Below are 15,056 nucleotides of genomic sequence, written 5' to 3' on the forward strand. Positions count from 1 at the left end.
ATTATTTAAGGCTACACTGACAGGAAACAGATTCAATTCAAGATCTGCAATTTCTACATGGTTTGCTGGCACACAGAAAAGTAACTAATTTGATACATTTTTTTCAAGTACTTACTGTACTTTTGAACAAAGGCAAACAACAAAAAGCTATGAAAAAAACACAGCCAACTCTGGGGAAAATATTAGTGCCTATAATTTGTTAGCGATACTTTGTTTTTCATCATTTCTGTTCCATGCTTAAGACCTAACTGAATGCACAAAACCACACTGTGTGTGCAAGCCCTTATGTAGGGTTTAAAAAACCCACAATAGATGAAGGCAGATTTCAAATACAAAGGTGTAGGTTTGCATAAGCAATGAAAAACAAAATTACAAACAAATCAAATCATAAGAATAGGTTCTAGAAAGAAAAAAACATGAGAGCTATTGGTACTACAATTAACTCACAAAAATCCCAAGGTGAATCCAATTATTGCTGCGACTGGTTTTGCACAGCAAATCAATGTTCTACTGTGTCAAAATTAAACATTCATTTCCATTCTTTAAACATTCAGTTTCTAGCCTCTTATAAATCCAAGTAAACCATCCTTCTCTGAAGCACAAACTGGTCCTGAATGCTTTAGGAAAGTCCTAGAGAGAGATTCCTCTTCCCAAATGAGCCCAACACAGAGTACCAGAAATCTCTGTTGTGTCTAAATTAAGATTTCAGTGCCTTGGAAATCTAAATGGTGAAACACAAAGCTGAAGCAATGCAACCTACAAACAGAAACCCACATCATGACACAGTTTCATTTAGTTTGGTTCTGTAAGAGGTTATTTGCTGCACCTTCCAAACTGACTTCTTCATTTGTTCAGTGATGATGTTAAGTATGTTCTCCACTGGAATTACCTGACCCAGTTCTTGCTGTTCAATATTGTACATTATTTTAAATAACAAAAGCTGTACAAAGAGACAATCCATCAAGAGACAATTTTCAGTTTTAGGAAAGAGCATCTAAATATCCACAAACAGAATAGATAAAACTCCCTCCACATCCAATGAAAAACTGCTTCACAACAGCTTCTACGTCATTGCTTCTATTATATGGAAAGCTGAAAAGATTGTGAAAATCTGAGCATTTTTCTTATGCATATTAAATTAATGCTGATTTTGTATTAAATTATACAATCAACATTACATTTCTCAAACTGGACTAACAAAAGTGACTGAGAGAGACAACCTGCATTGTATAACTGCAAGACCATTCCTGTTTAAAGAAAGTTGTTGCATTATTTGTATTTAGTAAATAAAGCTTCTGTAAATGAAGCAGCAGTGCAATATCAGGAGGAAAAAACCCAAAACACAAAGGTCTGTAATAATGTTTAAGTCTTTAAATCAATAAAAACTGAAAGCCTGGCTCTGCAAATAAATCAGTCTATTGACACCAAATAAATCAAGACATGGAATTACAAAATCCTTTAAAAAGGACTTAATGAAATTGTTAAATAGTGTGAGAATTTGAGAACCATGTGAAATATCTTTCTTACAGCATACTCACCATCCCCAGTCCCACTGTACTTGACTGTCTGTATACCCCAAAGCCAGGACTGTTCAAAGGTATTATGAAGGAATCCAAGAGGAACACATCGGTCCTAATGAGAACACTTGAGACTAACACTAATTGTCTCAACAAAATCCAACACTTTTCTACCCACCAAGTGCTACAACAGTCAGTGAGGTCTCATATTAGTAAGACATTATCATCATTTATAATAAAAAAGAAATTGCTTGTTTTCTTTACAGGAACAATTAAACAAAACTTGTAATTACAAGCAGAAAGAATATTTAAATTGGGAAGCTTTTTTAAAATACATCTACTCAGTAACTTATAATTTTAGTAATTTAAATTGGATTCAGCAGTCAATAAATTGGTGTGAGTCCAGCTAAAGGCTTTGGGACAAATAGGAACCTCAGAAGCACTGATATTTCCCCAGTTTTGGTGGATGCCAGGAGTGTTTATCTGGTGATACTGCAGCTTCTCAACTGCATCATTAGCAAGCTGTGTTTCCCAACCTGAATACAAGCAAAGCAAACTCCTAGTTTGTGTGTGAACATTCTTTCCATTGCTGGAAAATCCCTAGAAAAATAACTTACTGATGTTCTCTTCTTCAAGAAGAAAGGTAAAAACCCCTGGTCTGCTCTCTACTTCCAACAAACAGCATATGGTAATGCCTAAAACAGCTCACAAGAGACCCGAATGGATACCTGTCTCAAGCAAATCCACAGTATTTTGCATTCATCCAGAGTAGTTCAACTGCTGTTACTTCCTTCACAGTCCTTCAAGCTAACTTCCAACTGCTGACATTTTAAAGAAACCTGTATCAATTTGTTTAATGAAAATATATTTTAGTAAAGTCGCGCTCTATGAGCTTCCTACATTGGAATACATGAGTAGAGGAAGTGCTTTCAACAGAAAGTTACATAGTTTTACAGTACAACCTGTCTAAGGAGTTTTGGAAGGGACCAAACGAATGGTCTGGTCTCTTTGGATTAGGCAGAAGTACAGGCAAGAGGGAAAAACCCAATTTTTGCCATATATAGAGCTTGTTCCTGTCACAGACTGAAGAAACATTAGTTTGATGTCAAAGTTCACCTGACGCCCAAATGCCAGTATTTTTCAAACCAACTGCATATCAAAAAATGAAAACTTACTTTACCAAGCTCCTGGAAAGAAACTCAGTGCAAAACAACAGTATATTTCTATTTGCTGTATTATTAAGTGTTCTTTCACCAGTGGTTTTTCTTTTTTTTGCTTTTGCTTTACAGACCATTAACTTTTTCTGAAAGTGCAAACTATTGACCTTTAATCTGAATGCAGGCAGGTCAGAAGCTACAGTATTAAAGCAATACAAAAGGTACACAAGGAGGAGCTTACATTAATTTGGAGAACCTCGCACAAAATGTTTCTGAATTGAAGACCACAAAACAAACCCAAACAAATACAGCATCAGGTGGATGGGGAAGGGACCGCTATCGTATCTGTGTACAGCAAGGATCCTCTGACACCAAGGAAGTTCATGACACCAAGTGAAGATTCTGTATTAAATGCCACCATTTTGCACGTTGTGCATCCTTTCCGATGGAATGTTGACTGCAATTTCCATTTTTTACTCCCCCAATGAATCTGCTGATTGCGACCAGGGATGAACGTCTTCCCGGGAGAACAAGCTCCCTTAGAACCACGGCTGCACCTTCTACCATCCATTAGGACTCCAGTAGAGTATGCCATCTACAGACTTGCTGTCCTTTAGCCTCCTTCATTTCAGTCCAGTGGTTTAGTTCATCTTCTCCTGAGCTGTTGAGACCTAAGGAAATCCAGCCTATCATCTCTTTGCGCTTCATGCTGCGCTTGTTGTAGACGGAGAGAATGAGCGTCACGTCCGAGAGCTGGAACAGCGCCACCTGGAAAACGAACGTCTCCTTGTACACCGGGTTCGGCTGCCCTCGGCGGATGGAAGTCTTGCACTTGGACATCTCCTGCCCCATCGAGTTCAGCAGTGTTAACTTAACATATGTATCTACAAAAGAAGTCACATGGTGGAACGTCAGATAGCTTGGAGCCAGAGATTTGGAGAAGGAGGTGATTACAGAGAACGAGGATATGGTGTATACCAGGATGGCTGAACGCATGGAGACATGACAAGTAAACAACATATTACAAACACACTAACAAATGAACTAGCTCCAGCACTATGGACATGGGTTAAGTTAAAGGTATACCTCATAATCCTCTTCCCATTGACCCCTCCCACCTTGTTTAGTCTAAAAAAACTTAAATTGCATTAACACTTAGCAAGCTCCAGCTAGCCACAACACTGTAAGCATACCACTGAAATTTCAAAAATATGGATAAACAAAGTGGAATAAAGGCAATTAATGAAGAGGAAAAGAAAATTATGTCAAAATGCAGCAATGATATCAAAACAGCCAAGATAAAATGCTTAAAAATAATCTCTGCATGGATGTGGTTCTCATTTTGGGCTTTTCAGTTTTATTTATCTTGAAAACCAAAATGTAGCAAAGTGCATTCAAAGATGGAAGTTTACACAATTAAAAAAACCCTATTATTTCCTAGATTCATGAAGGAATACATTTACTGCATGTTTTAAGAAAAGCAAGATTTTGCACAAGTCAAGATGATTGTTCAAAATGTAGCTTGTATGGTGCTTTTAAGCACACATTTAAGAAGCTGATGCAAGTAATGCAGTAAGTGCACATTATGTGTTAGCATTTGGGTATAAACCCTTATTTTTAAATATCTATTTTCATTGGACCAAAAGCACCAAATCATGCTCCTGCAGAAGGATGCACATTTCATGAAGTTAACTAATGATAGGAAATATAAAATTGCATAAAACAATCTCATATTTAATTTTTATTCCTATCTTTTCATATTAATGGATAATATCAATTAAAGGTTGGAGTTTATCCTAAAAAAACCACATTGAGTATTTTCACTTTGCAAGTACACTGAAACCCCAACATCCATAATCAGAGATAAATGCAACTTTTGCATTAAAGAGTGCCACAAAAAATAAACATATACTTTTATAAACTGGCATGGTAGGCAGCTGTGGATATTTTACTGCTGGCAGGTTTCTTTTGCATGAAAAAGACAACATCCAATTAGTTTCTACAGGAACTCACCTCGGATTATATAAACCTGTCCACCTATCAAGTGTTTTAGACAACAGAACAGTCCATCTGACAATGGGGTGGAAAGCAGTAAAAGAAATAATGACCAGATGTCAATAGTTGGGTGAGAGAGGATCAAAGGTTAAAGTTTAAGAGGAAACACTACTCACTGGAGTGGAAGAACATGAAAGCTTAGCTGCACAGATCAGAAAAAGGACTGAACAAAAGGATTATTAGGTAAAATTTAATGAAACAGAAATTTTGTGCAGTTTTTGTGTAACCTTTAACAAAAATTACATTGCTTACATAATGGGTTATCTTAGGACTAATAGACACTGGATTCTAAGCCACACTTACCATAGCAAGAATTGTACAAATTATAAATTATAGCAGATTGGGTAAAGATCACTATATCCTTATCAAACCTTATGCTTTTTCATGCAAACTCCAGCATATTTAGAAAAACTACACATTAATGTAATTAAAATTCATATATTAAGCAATAAAATGAAAAATAATTGAACTGAAAACCAAACTGGTTTTGCCTTTAGCTTTTCTAATTACAGATATTTGATTGTAATACTTCAGCTCTTGAGCAGTGATGAACTGGGCACAAGAATGACTCTGATGTTATCCTGAAAAGAGCTGAGGGTCACTTATATCTAAAATTCAGCAATGGGTCTCTGTTTAGGATTTAAAGACCTTGCTTATTAAAATCCACATATTTATGGATTTAATGTGTGTGTGCATGCATATACACACACATGCATTTAATATGCAACATATTTTCAACTGAACCTCAAGGAAAACTGAGAAGCATCTTTTTCTCAGGCAAAATATCAACTGTTACACAGAGAAACAAAGAAGATACATCCACTGTTACTGCCTGCAGGATCTGGACCATTTGCTTGTACTCAACTGCTAAATGAGTTACTATGTAATATAAATATGCAGTAGAGGAGCATGTACTAGTAAGAAGTAAAAATTTAGTATTCAGTTCATATTTTCTGCAGAGGCACTTCACAAAAATTTTCAAGTTCCCAAGCCCTAGACTACAGAAATATGGGAAAGAGTAATTGCTTCCATTTCTATAACAGTTCCTCAATGCATGAATGAAAACTGAACTGTGCATATACTTTCCAGCACTTCTCGGGATTCTGGAGCACTGATAGTCCGAACAACAATTGTGAACAGGACATTTATTCATCATCATCATCATCATCATCATCCCTACAGGCCTTAGTTTTCATTTTGTGGAAATGCTGGCACGGATTGAGGCTGGCAGACGTCCATGATGTATGGGATTAGGATATGGCAGTGGCATGGATCTGTGTCCAGGAGTTTAAAAGGTGCCACCACTGCTGGGGGCAGGAGAGGGGGATGGCACAAAACAGCCCAAAGGGGAAATCTGGATTCCAAAATATTCTGTGCATGGTTTTACCAGACCCAGAAAGTTCATTAGTTTCCAGCTTTCTAGAAACAACAGAACTCCGAACCCACATTTGCCCTAACAGAGCTGGACCACTGTTATTATCAAATCCTCCCCTTATCCTTCACAGGGACAAAAGGCAGCATGGAAGCTCTTCCCTCTAAAAAGGTTAGACAGACCATGATTTTACAGGGCTACGTGCCATGTTCTCTGCTCCTTTCTTGCAATCTGAAACAGATTTTTGACCCCAGTGACACTCACAACTGTTAGCTACACAGCATGAGCCCATTGAGCACATTCTGGGAATTAACATACTGGGGAATAACATCTCTGTTTTCAAAACAAGTACTAAACCTCTCCTACCTTGCATATTCTAAATATTAAATAAAAACTGGCCATCTCTGAGATTCCAGAAAGACAAGCATCTGGTTTTGCTTTAAGGGAACAGGAGATCTCTTCTCTCCCTTTAATTTCTTCCCACACTCCAGTGTCCTCTTTGGCTTTCCCCATCTGTTTCTACACTTTGTCTCCAAACAGGTGATGCTGGGGCAGCTGCCCAATTATATAGAAGTATTAGATTCATCTATTGCCTTCCTTCTCTGGCTGTGCTAGCAAAGTCTGGCTCCATCGGTGTGAAAAGTATAGAGAAAGCAGAGCAGAGTAAGGTGAGCCAACTATGAATAGAACAAACATGGGTCAAGAAAATGAGGAAGAGGAGAGAGCATCAGTATCAACTCTGGCTTACTTTCTAAACTCTGAAGACAAAGTGAGATGTGCAAACCACTTACAAAATGTTGGCAGCCTAATACATAATCCAGTAGCAGATAATCTGCTAGTGCCATACTGATCTGGGGCTTAAAGCCAGAAAGAGTAGCTAAAACCTGAGCCTCCTGACAAAATCACAAGGAACAGGTAGGTATTTCTTATTAACATTTACGTAAATCAGACCCACCATCTTAAAAAACAACAAAAATCAAAAAAAAAAAAGGAAAGAAAAAGAAGAAAAAAAATAAGCTTGTTATTGAACTTTCTCAAGCTATGTCAAAGAGCTAGAGACAGTAATAACATTCTCTCCCTGTGACATTCCATCTGGCTCCACTTAAGTAGTATATAAAGTTCACAGATATTTTAGACGTGTATTTTTGAACAAATGCTTGAAGACACAATTCAAGTCCTTTCTGATGGTGAACATTCCTCCTGTATAGTAAATATGCCAAAGGCCTCAAGTGGTTGCTCCTTGCTTTACTGACTTCCCAAATTACATATATTACCACATATATACAGGCACATAGGCAATTAAAGACTGCAGCATCAACCCCTCCAGGAACAGCAATAACTGTTCAGAATGTTTATATTAATATTAACTGGCATGTACTTTCTCTTTAAACACTGACTTTTTTATTCTTGGCCTGTGATGTGAGGCATTAGTAATTTAGCAATTAATCATTATGATAAAGGTAATTTATTAGTCAGTCATCATGAAAAATTAAAACAGGCTTGTCAACTTACAATTAATATTTTGAATTTTAGATTTTTTGCTATTTCCCAACTGACTAGAAATATAAAACATGAAACAGATTAGTTGATGATTGCTCTATTTCATTTTGATTGGGTAAGACTAAGTGATAAGATTGAAGTCCTTGCTACTGAGAGCCCCACCAGTACAGAAGCATTAGGATGAAAAAAGATTTTCACTCACTGGGTGGTCTGTTCGCTGCCAAGTTTTTGAAGTGGCTGCCTTTTATCACTTCTGCTGATAATCTTCCAGTTGTAGCATTATAGAGGAGGCCAATGAGGATTTCTGGAGCTGAGCCATGTACCAGAGACTGACAAGAGGAGGTACTTTCACTGCAGGACACTTCTGACATGCTCATTTGAGAGTCACAACCCTATAAAAGAGATTAAAAGTTCTGTATGCGGTGTTACTGGGAAGTCAATTTTTAGAATAATGCATAGAAAATTCTGAAAGCAACTTAGTCACAATAACAAGTTCCATTCAATCACCCAATATGAAATGTACATTCTTAATATATGCTTAATTTGCACATGTTAGAGGTAACAATAAAACGGTCTGAAATTAAAACAATTATTAGGTGCTTTATGATTAAGGAGAAATAACAGCAGAAGATGAAGAACAGCCTTTATGATCCCTATTTATTTCAATTTCTAAGGTCAGACCTGTAACATAATTTATCAGCATCCTGGAAAACATTAAACCTTGGATCTTTTACTTTCCAAAAAATGAAGAACACCAGTGGAACCTTGAAGATAATAAAACACAGAAAATTGTTATTCATCCTTTATAAAGATTATTCTCTAGCCTGAGAATTTATGAGTAGCAAAGTAACAGAACACATGCAATTAGAAAAGTGCACTCTGTCTAGCATAAATTAGCTTACAAGGAATTCAACTGGATTCAGGAACACAGAACTGCAATACTCCCATTGTCATGGGCGGGAAAGGAAGAATGCCATCCAAAGCTCAGGAAGCAATGCTTTCATTTCCACCCTGAAAGCTTCCAAAAAATTTAGATCTTTCACGCATTCTCACTACATCACATCTTTAATGGGAGTTTCTATTACTAATTTTTATCATTTTAACTCCTCATTATTGGCATAAAACAAAGGGAAAAAATACACTTTCTTTATGCTGCCATAGTAATCACACCATAGTTGTTCCTATTCTAATTTGCACTAGCACATAAGAGTGGTACCACAGAAAAGAAAAACTGGATGGCAAGTAGCCAATGGAATGACAATGTACTTGGTAACTGAGGAGAGACTTTTTAATTATCAGCACATCCCTTTATGATTCTCTCACAAAAAGTGTAAATTGGGTCCACAGATTTTTCAAATACGGCTTGACTCATTTGGGAACCTGGCATCACTCTTCCAAGGAGTCATGATGATTTTGTGAAGCTGATTCTTCCAGATTCCAAATGTCTCTATCATTTCCAACAACAGCTGACATGGGCATAAGATCAGACCTAAAACCTAAATAGCACAAATCATCATCAAGATAAATGTTAACTTTGTAAGTTACTTTATAAGTAACTTCAGCTGACATATAAAGCCCACATGCACTATAGAATCTCAAATTATAGAAGACATGATACCTACAATAATATCCCTTTTACTGACATTTTAACTGGTTCTTTTCAAGAGAACATTTTCCAAAAGTCTAGCAGAAGTTTCAAGTAGCAATCCAGTTCCTCATTAATAAACATTAACTGTTGTTAGCAAATGCATTCTTACTACTGAAGAAGGACCTCAACAAATTTCTTTGACTTCCCTCTCCCAAGCTGCAGATTCAGAATTTTAAGTCTTTGGTTATTTCTCCAAAAGCTCTTTATTCAGTGGCAAGAATAAATTTCAAACTGCTTGCAAATTGTTAATTGCTGAAAATTAATTACAAGTATACATTCATTCTCTGATTCTTGTCATTCATAGAACAGGAAACTTTTGATTCCTAACTTCAACAGAAAGAACAAAATAGAAAGTTTAAAAGAAAGATGACTTGATTCAGCAGTCACAGTATACACTGCACACTTGAAAGCCTCAACCTATCACAACTGTAGCTGTTACTTAAGTTTTCTGGTCTTTTAAAATTGTAACACATTATCCCCATGGTGCTTATTCACCTTATCATTTTTTGAGCCAGGAATTTTAGCACAGTCCACCTGACACTGTTCAAAGCTTAGATCTCAAATTTGACTGAGATCATGCTGCAAGCCCACAAAAAAAAAAGAGATTTAACACAAAGAAGGCAGCTGGATAACATTGTCCCCAAGTCCTCCAAGGGCTTTGACATGCTGAGAGAAGGTGATGATAGTGCCTTTTCCTAACTGGGATTTATTTGTACAGTTTATTGATGACCTAAGAGGGACTTAGAAACCAGTTTATGACACAGTCAAACTCACTACAATGGGTATCAGAGTAAGGTTTAGCCTGTTAGAAACAGTGAATATTAAATGAGTGACTCCTGAGTGGAAATGAGTCCTGAAGCACCAGGAAAGAGAACACAAGAAGCTTCTGTGGCAAAATAGAGAAGGAGGAAAACAACTGAAAAATTCAATGTGTGGTATTCCAAAGCTACATCAGCATGGGCTAGAAATATCTTCCCTTTACAGCAGAATCCTGAGTAGACACGAGAAGGACAAGACTGCCTTTTTCAAGGCCAAGTAAAAGGATCTCCCCAGCTGAAAGGTGGGGTGAGAAGACCAAGGTGATGCTTCAGAACTCTAAGTGGATGGAAATGCAACTAAATGACTGTACCTTAGAAGTGTTGCACAGAAAGAACTGGTAGATGTAAGCTTCTTGAAAATCTGGAGAGCATCTAAATTAAATATTCTGCTACAATATTTTCTAAACCAAAATACTTTTACAGGTTTGAGAAAAACAAATGAATGTTGTTTAATCCTTATTTTATAATAAACTTATGGATCTCCTTCCTACAAAACTGTGGGGACATGGACAAGACATTAAAATAAAGCAATCAAATTCACAAAATTAAAAATCTAAACAGCATTTTGTTTTCCCTTTCACTCTAAAAGAACCTCAATTTCAATTCATTTTGTTTCATGCTGACCCAAATGAATTTAAAAAATACTCTGCTTCTTAGTTATAAACTGGAAAATCCTAATACAAGAGAAAGTGAAACGTTAAGAAGGAAAACGAAGCAGATTAGAAGACAGAGTGATGTTACTGGGTAAAAAAAGATTAAACAACATTAACCAAAGTGTACTTTCTGTGGCTATAACAAGGAAGAAAACAGAGGATTTAGGCACAAATGTGTAAAAGACCTGAGGAAAAGGGGAGAGCAAGATCACATTTTGTCAATTTTCTTTTAAAAGAAAACAAAAATTTTTTGAGGAAGAGAAGAAACCAGAATCAGGAATCGTAAGAGACAGTTGAGATCAACTGGGCTCAGATCAACAACTAAAGAAAGATTTTTCCTTGCAGGGCAAAGTTAAAAGCAGAGATAGTGAGTACTATTAGATGTCTTTTCAAAAGCATTTTCTCCAGCATATTGTTCACATTGTAGAAATCCAGTCATTGTTTTAGGAAGATATTCCATGATAATGACATCTGTGGGTAAGTAACCTGGCTTTGTGCTAAGTCAGATGCTGCACTAAAAGTGGAAATCACAGCTTTATTAAAGTTTCTGGTTAGAGGGTTTTTTTCTGTTTACACAAGTTGGAATTCTAGAAAAGCACTAACAAACTCATCAAGAAAAGAGCAAGACAAGAAGTTACACTTTTACCTGCTCAAAATATAACCTTCAAAGCCAAGTGCCAAATTGTAAAATATTAACATTGAAATTGCTCATTGGTGCAACATGAATATAGATGGAGCTCCAATGACATTATAGTGCAACCAGATGCTTTTCACCTCCATGCAGGTCTGCATTCAATCTGTCTGTAAAGCTATCCATAGCCCACTTTGCTACTGCTGCTTCCCTGTGGGAAACTTAAAATTCAGACCAAAAGTTACTATTTGATTGAAATCATGTCTTGGTAAGTTTATTTTCATAAAGCTTCCCTCTCATCCTCTATAAACACTGTGTGTAATTTAACAAGCAAGAAAAGAAGGACTAAGGTTCCATAAGAGCAAAGGCTTTTCAAGGTCAGTGAAGCACCAGAAGAGCTAAGTGAGAACTGTCACAAAACCTTCTATGTGGATTTTTAAGAAATTAGATGAACAGTCAAAGTGTTACTGATCAGCCCACAGTGCAAGAAACAGTCTCTTGAGGTTGTCTCCAGGATATTAATACTAAATCCTGACACTTTTTTGTCAATTTGACCATGAATACATTATTAACAGTAAGCACTGCAAAAAAAAATCGTGAAGTCTATTCCAAATATTTGGTTCATATATCTGTCTTACTGCAGTATATTAAAAGTGTTCAGCCTTTGAATTGTCTAATACAAAGCTGTGTGCAAAGGACCTAAACCTTTCCCATATACACCACAGGATAATACTTTGTAAAAAAGTTAGTCTGATTTTATTTGATCAACACTTACAAGAATCGCTGCTTTCCACTGGATTGTAAAAGTAGTATGTGTCATATTCTACAAAAACTTAATTACTAATTCCTCAAACTATTGTCCTTGATGACTTCTTTGCATATATTATCTGGGGAAGAGACATTATTTCTTAATAAATATATAAGAAAAAACATTCCCATTAAGAGGCTTTTGTATTGACTATGTTCACATTGTACAAAAGTTGGCAATGAAAAAATGAACACTCTTTTTTTCCCCCTCATACCACATGAGGGGACATGGACACATAGAATGCATGACGTCAGACTTCAGACCCTGAGAAGCATTTTCAATAGTGTTTTTGTGTCCCCTCTAACAACATAGAGAATCATCTATTTGCATCCATGGTAATGTATGTAAAACATATTTATTTGTCTTCCTTCCCCACAATTCCATGGAAACACAGTATTTGTTACTTACATATTCATTTCCTACTGTTATTTTTCTATACCCTGAAGTTCTGCTTATAAATTCTGCTCTTAAGCCAACTGGAGTTAATGACAGGGAATAATGCGGCCATGCTCTCAAGGCAGTTAAAAGTTCATTTTCCTCAATGCACAGGTTACAATGTAATCTCTGTGGGCTTATGAAACAAGAGCATCTGACTCTTTTGGCTTTTCAAAATATACACAGAAGAGATGAAACCTTGCTGACAATCCTTCAGCAACAAAAATCTGATTCACAGCATGTTACTTGTCTAAATGTCTCTCTCCAATTTTAAATGTTAATGTTATACCACTAATCTCTTAAAGAACATTTTTGCACATTACTTTTTCTACTTCTAGATCAATACAACTGAGATGTTAGGGAAGAAAATGTGAATTCTAGCAGGCAAAGGGGGGCTCTCAATCCAGGTCTCCAACACTTTTTAGATGACAGCATTCATCTCTCTCAATCCCCACGCTAGGGTTGAACTCTGAAGCTCCAGTTCCCTTCTGAGCTTGCTGAGGTGAGGAGAGCACCCAAGCCCCACAGGGGCTCCAGACCAGGTCCCAAGAGGAGAAAACCAAACCTGGGGGCTCCACATCCTTCACTAGCGGCTTCAGCACCACAGACTTCACACATTCCAAACCTAAAATGCTGTTGAAAAAATTTTGAGATCATTCCTGGGAAAGAGAACTTAAACCACCTGATGAACTCAACCCTGAAAATGGAGGGATGCAAAATAATTAGGAATCTCAAAATTTAAAGCCAGATGTCCTGTACTGTAAAATTAGGAGAACACACAGTTATCAGTATTTTGCTTTAAATTTATAACCTGAACTTGCAAACATTGAAACATATAGTTTTAAGCATCTCACAAAGATTCAAGTTTAGGAAAGTATCATTATCTATGACAGGTAATTATTTGGGTTTTTGCTTAATAGCTTCCTTGAAGCATGTTCCAATTAAGTATAATGTGCATTTTTATTCATGTACTTAACACTTTACAGCATTACTAAGTCAACTTAAATCACAAACATGAAACTAAATAGTCTAATAATCTTTCCATTATGCAACTTGATCTTAGGGAAAAAAACCCATTTATTTTGGGTAAAATGGCATGCTTTAAATATTACCAGGACTTCCTAGTTAAAAATTCCAATTTTAGCAAATAAATCCACTCAACATCAGTGGTATTCACATCAAATATGGATTGTTTTGATTATTAAATACTATTAATGTAGTTGAAAATCAGGTTATCTGAAATGATAATATTCCCATTTCTCATCAAAAGCTTCTGCTCTACCCCATTTTTTACTCCCAAGAGAGAAAAACTTCTGGATGCAGAATTCTAAAACCCACATCATTTTCACACAGATGGAACACTGAAAAACTCAGATCAAATTAAAATTCTTTGATTCACTACATTCAAAGTTCTAAAACCTTAAAAATTCTATACACAGCTGTAATTTACCATAGACACTACAACACACTTCCTAAGATACATTATGATAATACAGAAATTTTAATTTCAAAATAATTTAAAATAATTAGCCAAAAAAATTAAAATCTTTGTGAGATTTCTAGTGAGAGTACTGTACTGATAAAAAAAAAGCTTGGTTTCAAATTTAAGAAACTATAATTTAGCAGTAATATTAAAATAACAAAATTAAATATACATATTCTTAATAATGACAAATTAACACTCAACTTTTCTGAGAGATTTTGAACAGGTTTGAGAGACTTCTGTGTTGTTTTTCCTCTCTCATGACAATTTGCTGTTAGTACTTTGTGCCTAATTTTTTTTTAAATTAGCAGCTCTGCAGAACAAAACATTAATTTTCCTACTGAAAGAGAAACATTTTAAGTTTTCTGTAACTTCTGTAAGTCTGTACTGAAATAACACCCTTGGAGATGACAAAAGTTCACCTGGTTGTTCCACAGACATAATGGGCTTGAAATTTGCAGAGCAAACCCAAGCAGCAGTTGGAGGAGGCAGTTGGAAACGAACCTACAATGGAATTTACAGCATTTGCAAAAGTACTGTTTTTACACTGCAGAAGTCTAGCAGCTTTTTATACAGCCACGGGCCAGGAGAGGAAAAGAGGCAAGAGGCCTTTTATTATCCAATTCTGTTTTCTGTGATAAGACAGGTACATAAAGAAACATTCAAGCAGTAAAAGCTGTTAGGTATTCGTGTTAGCAATTTAAGTAAGAACATCTGACACAAAATGCAGACATTTTACCTGCATTCCTGATGAAGCTACGCTAACAGCTCCCACCCAGATCCACTCACACATCCCCCCTCTCTTTACTCCCAGTCAAATATGTAAGAGCATGGAGATGTTACTGTAGGATAGCTTGCAACACCACAGACTTCTTTAAATGACAATGCTCTGTCCAGCTGGATTGAGTCTATGCTCATTGGGGAGATCAATAGCAAATAATTTCATTTTTCTCTTGATTACACCCTTTCAGTCTGGGAA

At 36.2% G+C, this 15,056-nt stretch overlaps 1 protein-coding gene across 4 annotated transcripts in view; it reads right to left on the reverse strand.

The window, feature by feature from the left end:
* Positions 1–488: 488 nt before the first annotated feature.
* The window catches only part of SYT14 (synaptotagmin 14), an 81,629-nt gene continuing 67,061 nt past the window's right edge, over positions 489–15,056 (reverse strand). For 2 of the 4 annotated variants that reach the window (XM_054279964.1, XM_054279962.1), the window contains 3 exons: positions 7,804–7,993; positions 4,688–4,744; positions 489–3,558 (listed from right to left, as the gene is read on the reverse strand). In XM_054279964.1, the coding sequence (XP_054135939.1) occupies positions 3,245–3,558; positions 4,688–4,744; positions 7,804–7,993 (561 nt within the window). In that variant the 3' untranslated portion in view covers positions 489–3,244. The remainder of the gene's footprint in view (positions 3,559–4,687; positions 4,745–7,803; positions 7,994–15,056) is intronic. The other 2 variants (XM_054279963.1, XM_054279961.1) reach the window with 1 other exon arrangement.

Source organism: Melozone crissalis, unplaced genomic scaffold (assembly GCF_028551555.1).
Source record: "Melozone crissalis strain CALT ecotype California unplaced genomic scaffold, PUWL_Pcris_2 ptg000027l_1, whole genome shotgun sequence".
In the NCBI taxonomy this organism is placed as follows: domain Eukaryota; kingdom Metazoa; phylum Chordata; class Aves; order Passeriformes; family Passerellidae; genus Melozone; species Melozone crissalis.